Below are 12,096 nucleotides of genomic sequence, written 5' to 3'. Positions count from 1 at the left end.
GTCTAGAGCAAGAACCAATATTAGAGGTACAGTTGCTTAGTATATATCTTGCTTTCCTCTCAATGCAAACGGGTAACACAGAATACTCATGGGGATTTCTTCTGGTCTCGCTAACTAACATTAGAGAAACTTATACTACAACTTCAAACTGAACTGATCTGATCTGTGAAACTTTTTTTTTTTAATTTAACTATTGAATTAAGCAAGAATTAAGACAGATTCATTATTCTGGTTTATCCACTCTGGGTATCACTTATTTCTTATACATATGCAACAGGACTGTGGCTTCTCTCATACATACAGGATTTGTTAAATTCACATGCACTTTTCTCAGCATGTCTCATTATTTACTTGCACTTTACAAACTTTGGTCTTAAAAATGAACACTTACTTTAATAGTCAATATACAGAGGTGGCATTCTGGAGACTGAACGTATTATCTGAATATAAAACAAAGAGCAGAAGAATATGAGTTCAACTAAGAACATGAGAATTGAGCAGAGCTCAGACTGTATTCTCCTCCTCTTACACTAGGTTAGATTTAAAGAGTTCAGGTACATGCATCAAAGGTGCTTTGAAAGTAAAAAATATACAAGAACCCCACTGACTCAGCAGAAGATAGTTTAGTAAAATGAATAGATGCTCATCAAGATTAGGAGGTTCTGAAAGCCTTAGTGAGTGATCAATGTGCCTGCTTCTCCAGGGCACAGTCATGCCAGCCAATTATGCCACGACATGTTTCATACTCCTTTCGGCATAAACGCTCGTAAAAAGGACTGGGAGAGTTAGTGCCTCAGAGTGCATGTCAACGGAAAATTTGGTGATCAGTTGTTAGTCCTGCCTGTGTGAAGGGAATTTCAAACTTTTTTTTTTTAAACATAATTTTGTGGTTTTGTGAATCTTTTCAATCAAGGAAGACAGTAAATCTAAAATAATATTAGTTAAGTATAGTAATGTTTGTGGACATATACCAGGCACTTATAAAATGTGTAACTTCCCACATCTGCATTTTCTGTATATGCATTACTACCCTACTACAATTAAAAAGAAGGATAAACTTTCTACCTTGAAGAATAATATGTAAAGTTCATTCCAGGAGCATTCCTGTCTCGTGTATGTTGCTATTGCTTTGGGACAGGTTAATGCAGCCTAGGCTGTTATCTAGCTGGCAACTGTACCCAGGTACACACAGTGCTACTTCCTCAGGGCTGCCTTCTGCTGTGCACTTGCTGCTGCTTTAATGGGTAGGCAGAGGAGGAGCAACTGGGACTCCACATCTCTGACAGAACAGACACCCATTCCACATGGAGATGGAATCTGTATAAAGAACTTGGCATCTATGTTGTTCATGTTTATGGTTCAGTCGTAACCCACAGGAAGCACAGAGAAGAGATACATATGTATTTTTAAAATCTTTGAGAGGTTCATCAGCTACTTCATTGGTGGAGTTGACTTGAATCAGAATTTTGGAAAGTTTTGTTGTTATTAAAACTTTGTTGTTTTTAAAAACCCTCTGTTTAGGTCTTTTGGAAGGTGTTCTAGAACCTCATGTGATAAATACTAGCCTATGTAATCAATGCGTTTTGTTGTGATTCAGAGACCCTATGATAAAGGAATGGTTCTGTTTTCTCCCACATTACAAACTGCTTTGTCTAAAAGGTTGAATTTACTGTGTTGCTTAGCCATAATCTTGCGCCAGTCTTGTATCTTCTAGTATGCATTAACCCTCTAAATGACTGTTTGTGAGGCTTTTAAACAGGAACATAAAATGGGAGGGGAACAAAGTCATACAGTGAGCTGATCATGAAAGGAGAATTATTTACTTTGGGTTGAGCAATGTTCCACAACGTATTTTTGGTGCAACTGCTATTAGAATAGCAACCAAAGTATAAAGAAATATTAGCATAGGTTTTGTACAACAATATGAAAGTGAAAAGAAACTAAGACTGTAGGGAATGAAGTGCTTATTCTGAGTGCACCATTTCAGTAGCTTTTAAACCTTTATTTTTTGACTAAGCTGTCTTAATGAAAGTCAAATTTGCTTTTCACCATTGAGCTAGATTACAACCAAATCTCCAGGCATACACAATAAAAACGGAACAACAACAGCAACAAAAAACCAAGCAAATACAAAAACCCCAAACCATCTTATATTTGTAGTGCTTTTTTTTTTTTTTTTCTCTAAAAGGAAGAATGTTTTTGATATTCAAGAAATGGAGATATTCAGGTATTCACCACCAAAAGATGGAGAAGAAAATACTGGAGATGTTCAAAACTGGAGAGGGCCCTGAGCAACTTGGTCTGTCTTTGAAGAAGGGGTTGAAAAAGGTGACTTTCAGAGGGCCCTTCCAGTCGGAATTAATCTCTGGCTGGTGATTCAGATGCATGTTGAATAAATATGTTATTTGTTGGTCATAAAAAGAGTAAGGTCAATGACCTGGTGCTGGTATAGGCTACGCTAGCAGGATTTCTCCTATTCCTATTAATATTGTTTAATGCTGGCATTACTGATGTAAGAATAAAGAAAATGTTATGAGAACCAGAGGCATTGAAATTAGATCTAGCCGCAATTCAGCAAAGCATTCAGGACAGTCTTGATGAACCTGTTTTAAAGTTCTGTTTAGCATGACATAAGTGTGTGCGTGACTGCTGGCCTGAGCAGAAATAGCCCATTGGTTAAAAAGCTTTTTCTAGTCTATTACACTTATCCAGATGTTTCTTGTTCTTGCACGGGAGCTATTAAATTTGCAACTGAGACTCCATGCACTCGCAGTAGATATTTAGTCTTTTTTTTTCTCTTATTTCTTTTGTCAAAATAAAATGCTAATTGTGTTTTTAAGCAACAGTTCCAGTAAATATTCATCCTCCCACTGGGAATCATACAAATGCATCATTAATTAAAAAGAAATCAGTTCTCCTAAATCCATTTTATGCTCAGGAAGTTGCTAATAGACAAAGCAGGAGAGGTGCCCTCTAGACTGTTTTAAGAACATTAGCACTTTACTGAAACCAATTAAAAAAAAAAAAAGTTTAAATCAATCTACTACAGATGGAGTAAAAAAAGGTTTTGCTTTGCTTTGTTGTTGTAAAAAGATTTTGCAAGCACAAGCCTTTTTTTAATTATTATTGCATAGATTACCAAACTCTTAAAGCCATCATAACTGGCCCACATAAACAGCTGAAGTAGAATTTTGTACCTTTCCTTGTGTTCCTGCTCTTTTGCTCTCTTTGTCATTCTGGAGGCCTACAATGGGTTAGTGAATAACGGAAATATCTTCTGGCACCATTCTACATTGCAGCTACTCAATATATACGCATGTAATTCTGCCTACTCCCATAGCACTGCATATAGCCTCAACATCCTATTTAACACCACACCAGTTGGTTTTAAAGTCTAAACTTTGAATAATGTTTTTTTTCTCTCTTTTTTCTTTTTTTTTTTTTTTTCTGATAAGCAAAGGGGAATAACATTTGTGGACTGCAAAATTTTGCACTGGAACAAATGTCCTTGTTCTGATTTATTTTCTTATATTTCTGAGGAGAACCTGTACTTTCTGGGGAGAACTATAAAAGAATTATGGAAACTAGTAGTCTTGGTTAAAACACACCGCAAAATGGAGTGCAGGATGGGGGACTGGCAACTTCAGTTCAGTTCAACACTCTGTTTAGCAGGCAGCAAGAAAGAGGAAGTATTCCCATTTTCCAAAACACTGAATCTTAGAGTGACAATGTCTATTTTATTTTCCCTAGGAGACAAAAAAAAAAGGGGGGGGGGGGGGAATGCAAAAAAATCCAAACACGCTCCAAATGCCAATTCTGCAAATCCCCCCAGCTCCAGAGTAGTAGATGATCTGCGAGCAAAATACATGTTTTATTAAACAACTTTTATACAACTTTTAGATATCTTCCTGTAACTTTTAGTATGACTGTCATCTTGCTTGGAAATTGCAGCAGCAAAACCAGAAGACTATTACTAGAGTATAACTAAGCCCCTACTATAGTGCTACATGTCAAAAAGATAAATTTTGCCCTAGTTTACAATTTTATGATTTAATCCATTCCTATTTAATAAGTATTTGTATAGATTCAGAAGCATTTGCTAGGGAAAGGCCAAAAGCTTGCAGAGCTCTGAGCTCAGAAGTAAAAAAGTTTTACTTCATATAAACATAGAATTTCAAATTATAGGGAAGGCAGAAAACCTGCAGAGAGTGCTGAGTTTATACAGCCTTGACAAACAACTAGATAGCTTCAACCTCAAAACACTGAAGCCTTGACTGTCTAATGAAAGAAAAGGAGGGAAGAAGAGATGTGGTTGTGATGTCCCAGCTGGGGATATTCACAAGAGCCACCTAGTACCTGGTGTCTCCCAGCACAGCATCTGCTTCTCACCCACAGAATAGACCTCTGGTCAGCAGGGTTTTTTAAAAATTGTTATATAAAACTGAAGTTTATATAGACTCAAAAGATTCCTAGTGAAATAGGTCGGATTTTTGCTGCTGACTCATTTGGAACAGGATTTTCCTCCACAAATAGGTTTACTGAATGAGTTTGAGTGCAACAGTTCCACACTCTGGAGTTGTTTCCAACTTCCAGTGCCTAAAAGAAGCTTTGTAATGACTCGTTAAGATGTTTTAACTTGGAGCAGGGGTTCTGCTGTTTCATTTGTTAGCCATCAGTGCACACCTGCCTCCTGGTACCAGGCAGAAAACAGTCAGTAGCAGCCTTCCAGCAGGAGTCTCTCCCAGGACAGCTGGACCCAGCTTTATCCAGTCAAACCACTTTTTAATCCTGTTTCAGTACGTTAGTGGGGCAGAGATGAGGGAAGCATGATTGTGCCTTTCTTTGTTTGCCGGGCCTCTAGATTGGGCAGTGTCAGCAGTTAATGAGATTGTTGGTGCATGTGATAGCTATGGTTTTACATTTGAGATTAAGAAAGATACAGTATATTTGTATTTTTCTGAAGTAATGCTACTATTCACTGTAAAGGAAGTCTGTAAGATGGATATCAAAAATAACATTAATGAGCTACTAAAGCTAAAATTACAGGAACTTATGAAATTGGTTAAACATAAAAACCATTAAACTGTTTATTGAAGCTTCACAGATATACTGCAGCTAATGAGCATTTCTGCTATTTAAATAAGCCCAAATTGAACACACATTACATGGATACATAATTAGTCATGGCAGTCAAACACACACAGATTCACTTTTAAAGCTTTATTTGAGGAATCTTTTCCATTTGATTTGTTTTGTTAATTAAAATATTTTTCCTGTATTCACTTATATTTTAATATTGTTTTTGCAAGCGCTATAATATGCTGCTGCTTTTCCATTTGCGTTTATTTGCTCTGTGAGTATAGCAAATGTGGAATATATATTCAGAACTGTCCTTTTGTTTGGTGTTATTTGTGTTAGCATCACTTGATAGCATTAGAATAATTCAATTGTATGTTATCTTTCATACAGAAAGATCCTTTCAAATTATATGTAATATCTCATCAGGATATGGAGGAGAAGGCAGCACAGCCACAGGATTGCACTTTGAATTCTCCAAGAGAAAAGCTATATTACTTTTTAAAGTTTAAAGAGTGTGAGGGTGCAGCCATTGCAAAGAAACACTTCTCCTTACCCCTTTCTCAAATCATGCACCAACAAAAACACAAAGCGTATTGCTTGCGTATTGTTCAGTGTCAAGCAGCAATTCAGAGAACTGATAGTTGGGTTTGCCTCCTTACAAGCTCACATTTGGCTCCTAGATTCTCTCACACCTTGCAGGGGCAGAGAAGAAATTCCCACCCAAAGTTCTCCCCTCCATCCTGCAGGCAGTGTAGAAAGTGGTCCCTCTCGCATCTCAGTTGCCCCGGATACCAGATCCAAATTGTGAGGACATTAGGAACTCTTATATAAGACGCCTTTAAATCATGTCCTTATTTTTACTTAACCTAAATCTTGGAGCTTTTCAGAAAAACAGAAGGAAGTAGCTGCTGGATACTGTGTCAACCTTGCCACAAGGGAAATGTTCTTTCCTAGTTTTAAAAATACTGATCAGACAAATCCCCAGTCCCCGGGGAGGTGTTTCAAGCAGGGGTATGTGGGGCTTCTTTGCACTCAAAAAGCTTTGATATAATTATGTCCATGCAGCTATTTTAGCACAAAACAAGCTGAAGATGCATTTGAGAAATGCAACAGATCAAGGGTAACAGAAGTAATGCCTATTTTCCCCCATAGTTAAGGAATAAGGAGTCAGAACTCCTAGTTTTACATCATTTCCTGCGGAAAACTACACCTCAGATAGCATGTTGCCTCTAAAACCCTTACTGTTGTTCAGTGCTGCCTCAGAGAAGCAAGTCATCTATTCAAACCCTAGCACCAAACCCCGCAACACCAAGTTTTCATCTGTTTGGTTTTTTTTTTCTTTTCTGAACATGTCTTTACAAGCCGATATGTATTTAGCTTGCAAGAACTGTCAAGACCACATGCTGAGATGGTACCACTGCATGCAATAAGTTATCCCATGTATGACAAATATAAGATGATCAAAAGCTTTCTTGAAGTACAGACAGTCTGAGACATAAAGAGAAGGTTAACACTGATTTATAAATATTACTGAAATATAATAAAACTACTATCAGCACTTTCCTTTAAAAAAAAAAAATGAAGACAGAAAGAAAGAAAACCACTTATTTCCCAGACTGACAAATGTCTCACTCTGAAGGTTGTGTTTGGTGTGATCTTTCAATAATTTAAATATTTTAAGAGGAAACAATTTCATAACTTTTTGATTCCGCTACTAGGCAAATATTATTCTTGCCAAGTTAAGCTAAAACTGTATGTGGGGTAGGAAGGATTCTGCAAGCAATAGGTCTTGCATGTAGACTATATACTTCTGGTATGAAAACTTGCTTCCAGCTTAAAACTGTCTTATGTGATTCTGCATTCTGAACCGGTGGCAAAAAGAATACTTTGGATTTGAGTCCTATGGATATTTGTATATGCCAAGGGTGAGAAGGAGAGCATAGGTATGATAAGCAGGTGACAATGTGTCTTGCTCCCTATTTTATTATTTTGTCCCTGATTATGCACAGCTCTCTACTTTGAAATACACGTGTGATATTTGATTTAGAGGTGATGGGAGATACAGAACCCAGGAAGAAAATTCCATCATGATGATGTGCAGGAAAGATGTCTTTGAAGCTCTCTGTGTACTTGGGCATGCATTGGGGCTATACTGTGAGTTTGCCCTTGTACTGGTGTGGGAGAAATTTTCTTGTCTTAAGCTAGGTTTCTCTTTTACATATATGACAGCACAACTACATCAGTTTAATTGACCTTGGCAATATGCATCTGCTAGCGGTATGTCCCTGAGGGACATTGCAATTTTAAGCTGTGTTTTATTGTAAAATCTTCAGTTCATGCAGACTTAAAGCTACACAAAAATAACTCATTTTGATATATGGCATCAATGTTTGCTGAATATATTTATTGAAAATGTGATTCTCTTCATGAAGCTACTTTGAAATGTCTTTGTGATTATAATAAAGTAATTTTAAAATTTGCATAATAAAAATCATATTAACAGAGCAAGATTATTTTTTCTGATTGTTTACTTGTATTTAATGCCATTTTTCTAATGTCATGCATTTTTTTGTCTGCATTGTTTTTAAGTACAGTATTAGTTCATGTGTAGAATGCCTATATATGCTGTTTTCTCACATGAAAAAATGAGAATATCTTAATGAGTGCTCTAAAAAAATTCAGAAATTGCAGCGAAAAATATGTAGAAAATATACTGTTTGTAAGCATTTCGTTTTTATTGCTTTTACTATTTTATTCTTAATATACAGAAGTTTCAAAATGACTTACTTTCAGAATGTTCTTAGCTTAGATAACAATTCAGAATGTTTCTCACTTTATTGAAATTTATCTTTTTTTCAGAAAAAAAAAAATATCTTTAAAATCAACACACTTTGTCAAAGCCAAAGCTTTCATAGCATAACATTTCCTGGTGGGGAAAATGTCCCATCTGAAATTTTAAAATCAGATTTAATAATGACCTGTGAAAAAGTAGCAGAGTATCATTTCTGTTGAGAGCATTAATAAATGTGACAAGTAAATTTTTGGAAGTCTAAATGAATTTCTAGAAATTGCAAACATTCTTTTTTTTGTTTGTTTTTAAACCTCAAAAATTGCATGCAGTATATTAAGTTGCACAGGAGTATTTATGTTTGCTTTTCAGGTGAAAAGCATGTTGATGTGGAAAGTGCAGTGCAAAGCTCTGTGTGAATGGAAAGGGGGAAAATCTATTTTTCCTTTGTTAGTGTTGTTCCTTAATAGGATTTTCAGAAGTGCTGGATTTTTTTTTTTTTTCCCCAAGAGATAAATAACGGCAGTGAGAAAGACTTTGTGAGTCCCAGCTTCTGGGATACAGTTTGTTTTGAGGTTAGTGACCAAAAGAACATTAAAAGCAATTATTTCTTGTATGAAGTCAGTCACTTCTTGTGAATCTTGTCTCTGTTTATTTTGTACACGTCTGGCAATGCAGACACAAAGGTTTATTTTTCTGATGTTACCAAAGAACAATTCCATAGAACAGATGATGTTCTTCTGTCCAAATCCTGTTAATAACTACATACCTTCATTAGCTCAACCAAAATGTTTGTATATAGAATAGGATTTTTCAGGTCTATTGTAAATTCACATTTAAGTAATTGAAAAAAAAATAGGTCTTGGAATTGATCTACTAATTGTTATTAGTATATATTTGAGAGATTTAGGCAACACTTTTTTCTTTCGTTTATTAACATATTTGTCCTTCTCTTTAATTGCAGTCATAGAGGCCATGGCACCTATCAAGTTTAACAGATGGGGTCTTCCTGAAGTGGATCCGGAAACTATGCAAACGAGTGAACCCTGGGTTTTTGCAGGGGGTGACGTCGGTGGTCTTGCTAACACTACAGTGGAATCAGTAAATGATGGAAAACAAGCCTCCTGGTACATGCACAGATACATACAGGTAATTCTTTAAAAGTGTTTTTCCAGTTTCTATCTGCTTTCAGATACCTTCATTGTGATTGCTAAAATGTCTTCTTAGAAGAAAAAAAGAAAAGAAAAAAAGATTAAATATGCAAGTTTTGAGTAGCTAACCCCTAGATTGTCTTGATTTGTACATTTCAGATTCATTCAACTTGGGTCACATACTTGATTTTGGGGAGTTGAACCCAGCTTTTTTATATTATCTTAGCATTAAAATCCAGGCAACATTTTCTTTGCCCCCAGCTCTGAATTCCACTCAAAGGTAGTAATCTTTCCTGCACAATACACAGTGTAAGCAGAAATCCTGGTTCGGGGTAACTGGGGAAAAAGAAGTGAGCCCATCAATTTTAAAAAGTAGAACTACTTAATCCTACATAAAGAAAAAATTAATACTGTCAATGTTGATACCTGGGGAAGACATTTTTAGTATTTTTAGAGTGCAAGTGTACTAACAGTTTACAGATCACTCAGATTATCTACACCAGAACCAAAGTGTGCTTTGATGAGGCTGATGAAGTGGATGCATGAGCCAGACAAAAAATAAGCACTGAATTCAAAGAGGAAAATAATGCGAAGGAGGATTTATCTAAGAAATGGGAATTTAAGAGGTACAGACTTGAAAAATCTGGTAACTGCATGTTCCTTGTTGGTGCTTTTTCTATGTTGCTGAGCACCTCTGCTTGCCCTACCTTTTGTAGTTAAAGAAAGAACACAAAGTCTAGAGGAGCTGCAGAGGAACCTTCAGAGACGAGACACAGCCTGTGTGTGGAGAACCAGCTGACAAAGAGTGTGTTCATAGTGCAAGGAACTTTTTAGAAACATGGTACATGATTCATTCTCCCACAGAAAGAGATTTGAACAACTGAAGTTGGGACTGTAACAGCTCGATGTCTTTCTCCCCCATCCATCTGCTCAAAGCCTCTCTGATTGCATGTTTGTGCAATTTCATGCTGTTGGGGTCTGATTTCACTTCCTAAAAATACTTCAACTGAAAGCTTGTTGTTAGTATCTGTGCATATTTTTTCTCACTTGTTCTAAAGCAGTGTTTGTGTCCTGCCTTCTTAGACCCTATGAAAATGCTGAGTGTGAAACATCTTTAAACCTTGACCTGCTTGCTTAATTTCTCAGTGCACAGTGAATTTGGGTAACTGTGATAGGGGAGAGGGGTATCTTCTCCTTTTTTTTTTTTTCCTTCCTCCTTAGCCTCTATAAATACACACATCACTTTAAAAACCCTCCTTTTACATGTTGCTTCCTCCTCAAAGCTTACATTGTTTTTTCTCTGGAATGTATTGAATACTTTGGAAGAAATCTGAATAGTCATGGCTTGAGAATTAGAATTTTAAAGCAAGCAGGCTTGTGATATTAGAGCATTTCCGTTACCCTTTGCAGGTTTCAAGGCAGTTTATTCGACCTTACAGTCTCCCCAGGAAGCTAATGGGAAAGCCTTACAGCAATCTTCACAGGAAAGTTTCCAAATGTCAAGTGTCACCTTTCCAGCTGTTAGATGAATGGGTAGCTCAAGGGCATTTATTTGGATGTTCAGCCCTTGTAAAATCTGGTTGCTGTGGTGGAGAGCACTGTAATTTTGCAATTGACTTTGTTTTTGGAACAGGTAGAAAAGTTAGACAGTAGAAGAGGGTTTGTATTTTAAAGTTGTTGTTTAGGTGAGAATTGTGTTACCTGTGTGTGTGTATGCATGCCTTTTGCGTATGTATGCTTGTTCCACTACCCTGTATTGTGAAAACTTCCAATATCAGATGAAGAAGCACCCTTACAAAGTCCCTACTTTTCTGTCTACTGTGAGATTCTATGACAAGTAACCTTCTTGTGATGAGTGTCTGAATTGACATATTTAAAATACATTGATAGGTTTTAAATACGTTGATTCCTTTTATCCATTTGCATTTTAGTTACAGAAAGAGGTAGCCATTTCCAGAATCACCAACTCTCTCAGCACCAGGTTCTGTAAATAATGCGGACAGTCTTTAGCAAAATAAAAATATGCTGTAAGATTTCTCAACCAACCCAAGACCATGTCAAAGACTGAAACTCAAAAACACTGCCCCAACTACTTTCTGAATGCCCGATTTGAATGCCATGCTCCTGCTACGCCAACCTACTCCAGACAAAAGGCTAAGCAAACAGATGGGCCTGATATGTGCCCTGAAACTCCAACCATTTCAAGCTTTGGCACATGGTCAAGTGAAGCATGAGATCCAGACTCACGGACTCTCCAGCAGAAATGCCTTATGTTCAAAACTGGGAATTATTTACAGAAGCTTCATGGCAGCTCTAACCCTGGAAACCTTCCATCATTAGTTGCCTAAATATCTCCTGCCTCTTAACATTTTCCTCACACTCTGCTAAGCACAGGTTCATCTCAAAAATTGTTGCCTGCAGGTGTGTATCGGGCTGGTTTGTATAAACACAACCAGTCAAAACCTAACCAAGGGCAGCTGCATTAGAACCTGTTTGAAAATACAATCGCCTTTGAACAGTTCTTTACATGTCAGTAGAAATCCAAATAGAATCAGCCCAATTCATGCAACTATATACTATCCACAACATTTCTTGGGGATTCAGCCTTTTTTGTTATGCCATGAATGATGTAAATGTTTAGTTAAATTAGTCTTGGTGATTTATTTTGTTTGGGGATTGCAGAGGCCTTACTTTTGTCCAACAGTGACTTTATAATCCTGGGCAGAAGCAATATAGGCTGCTGTTCTATTCTGTGTCTCAGTTACTGTGCATTTCTTTTTGGTCAGTGAATGGGATTTAATAATACAATAGTTATATTCAGAGTAATTCACAATTATTGCAGGACTAACTTCTAATTTTCTATGCCTGTCTTGAGAGCAAAGTTGACTTCCTAGACCAGGAAGATGCCAGCCTTTATACTTTACTCCTGCTCTATTCACACACTTAGCAGTGGAGCATTTTCCCATATCTGGCTGTCAAGCTGACATCTTATTCTCACTAAAATCCCTCTAATAAAGTGACTTTTCCTCTCTTTTTTGCAGTCTTTTTTTTTTTTTTTTTAAATGTAAATCTTTTTGT

The 12,096-nt window shown here is 36.7% G+C and overlaps 1 protein-coding gene across 7 annotated transcripts in view; it reads left to right on the top strand.

Annotated features, from left to right (window-relative positions):
- DPYD (dihydropyrimidine dehydrogenase) overlaps positions 1-12,096 on the top strand; it is a 355,784-nt gene that overhangs the window by 174,671 nt on the left and 169,017 nt on the right. For all 7 annotated transcript variants that reach the window (XM_083846247.1, XM_083846246.1, XM_083846248.1 and 4 more), the window contains one exon: positions 8,832-9,016. In XM_083846247.1, coding sequence (XP_083702373.1) covers positions 8,832-9,016 — 185 coding nt within the window. The remainder of the gene's footprint in view (positions 1-8,831; positions 9,017-12,096) is intronic.

This window comes from Anser anser, assembly GCF_964211835.1.
Source record: "Anser anser genome assembly, chromosome: 8".
Classification (NCBI taxonomy): domain Eukaryota; kingdom Metazoa; phylum Chordata; class Aves; order Anseriformes; family Anatidae; genus Anser; species Anser anser.
The sequence above is the reverse complement of the archived record's forward strand: the minus strand, read 5'-3'. Positions and strand labels throughout refer to the sequence as shown.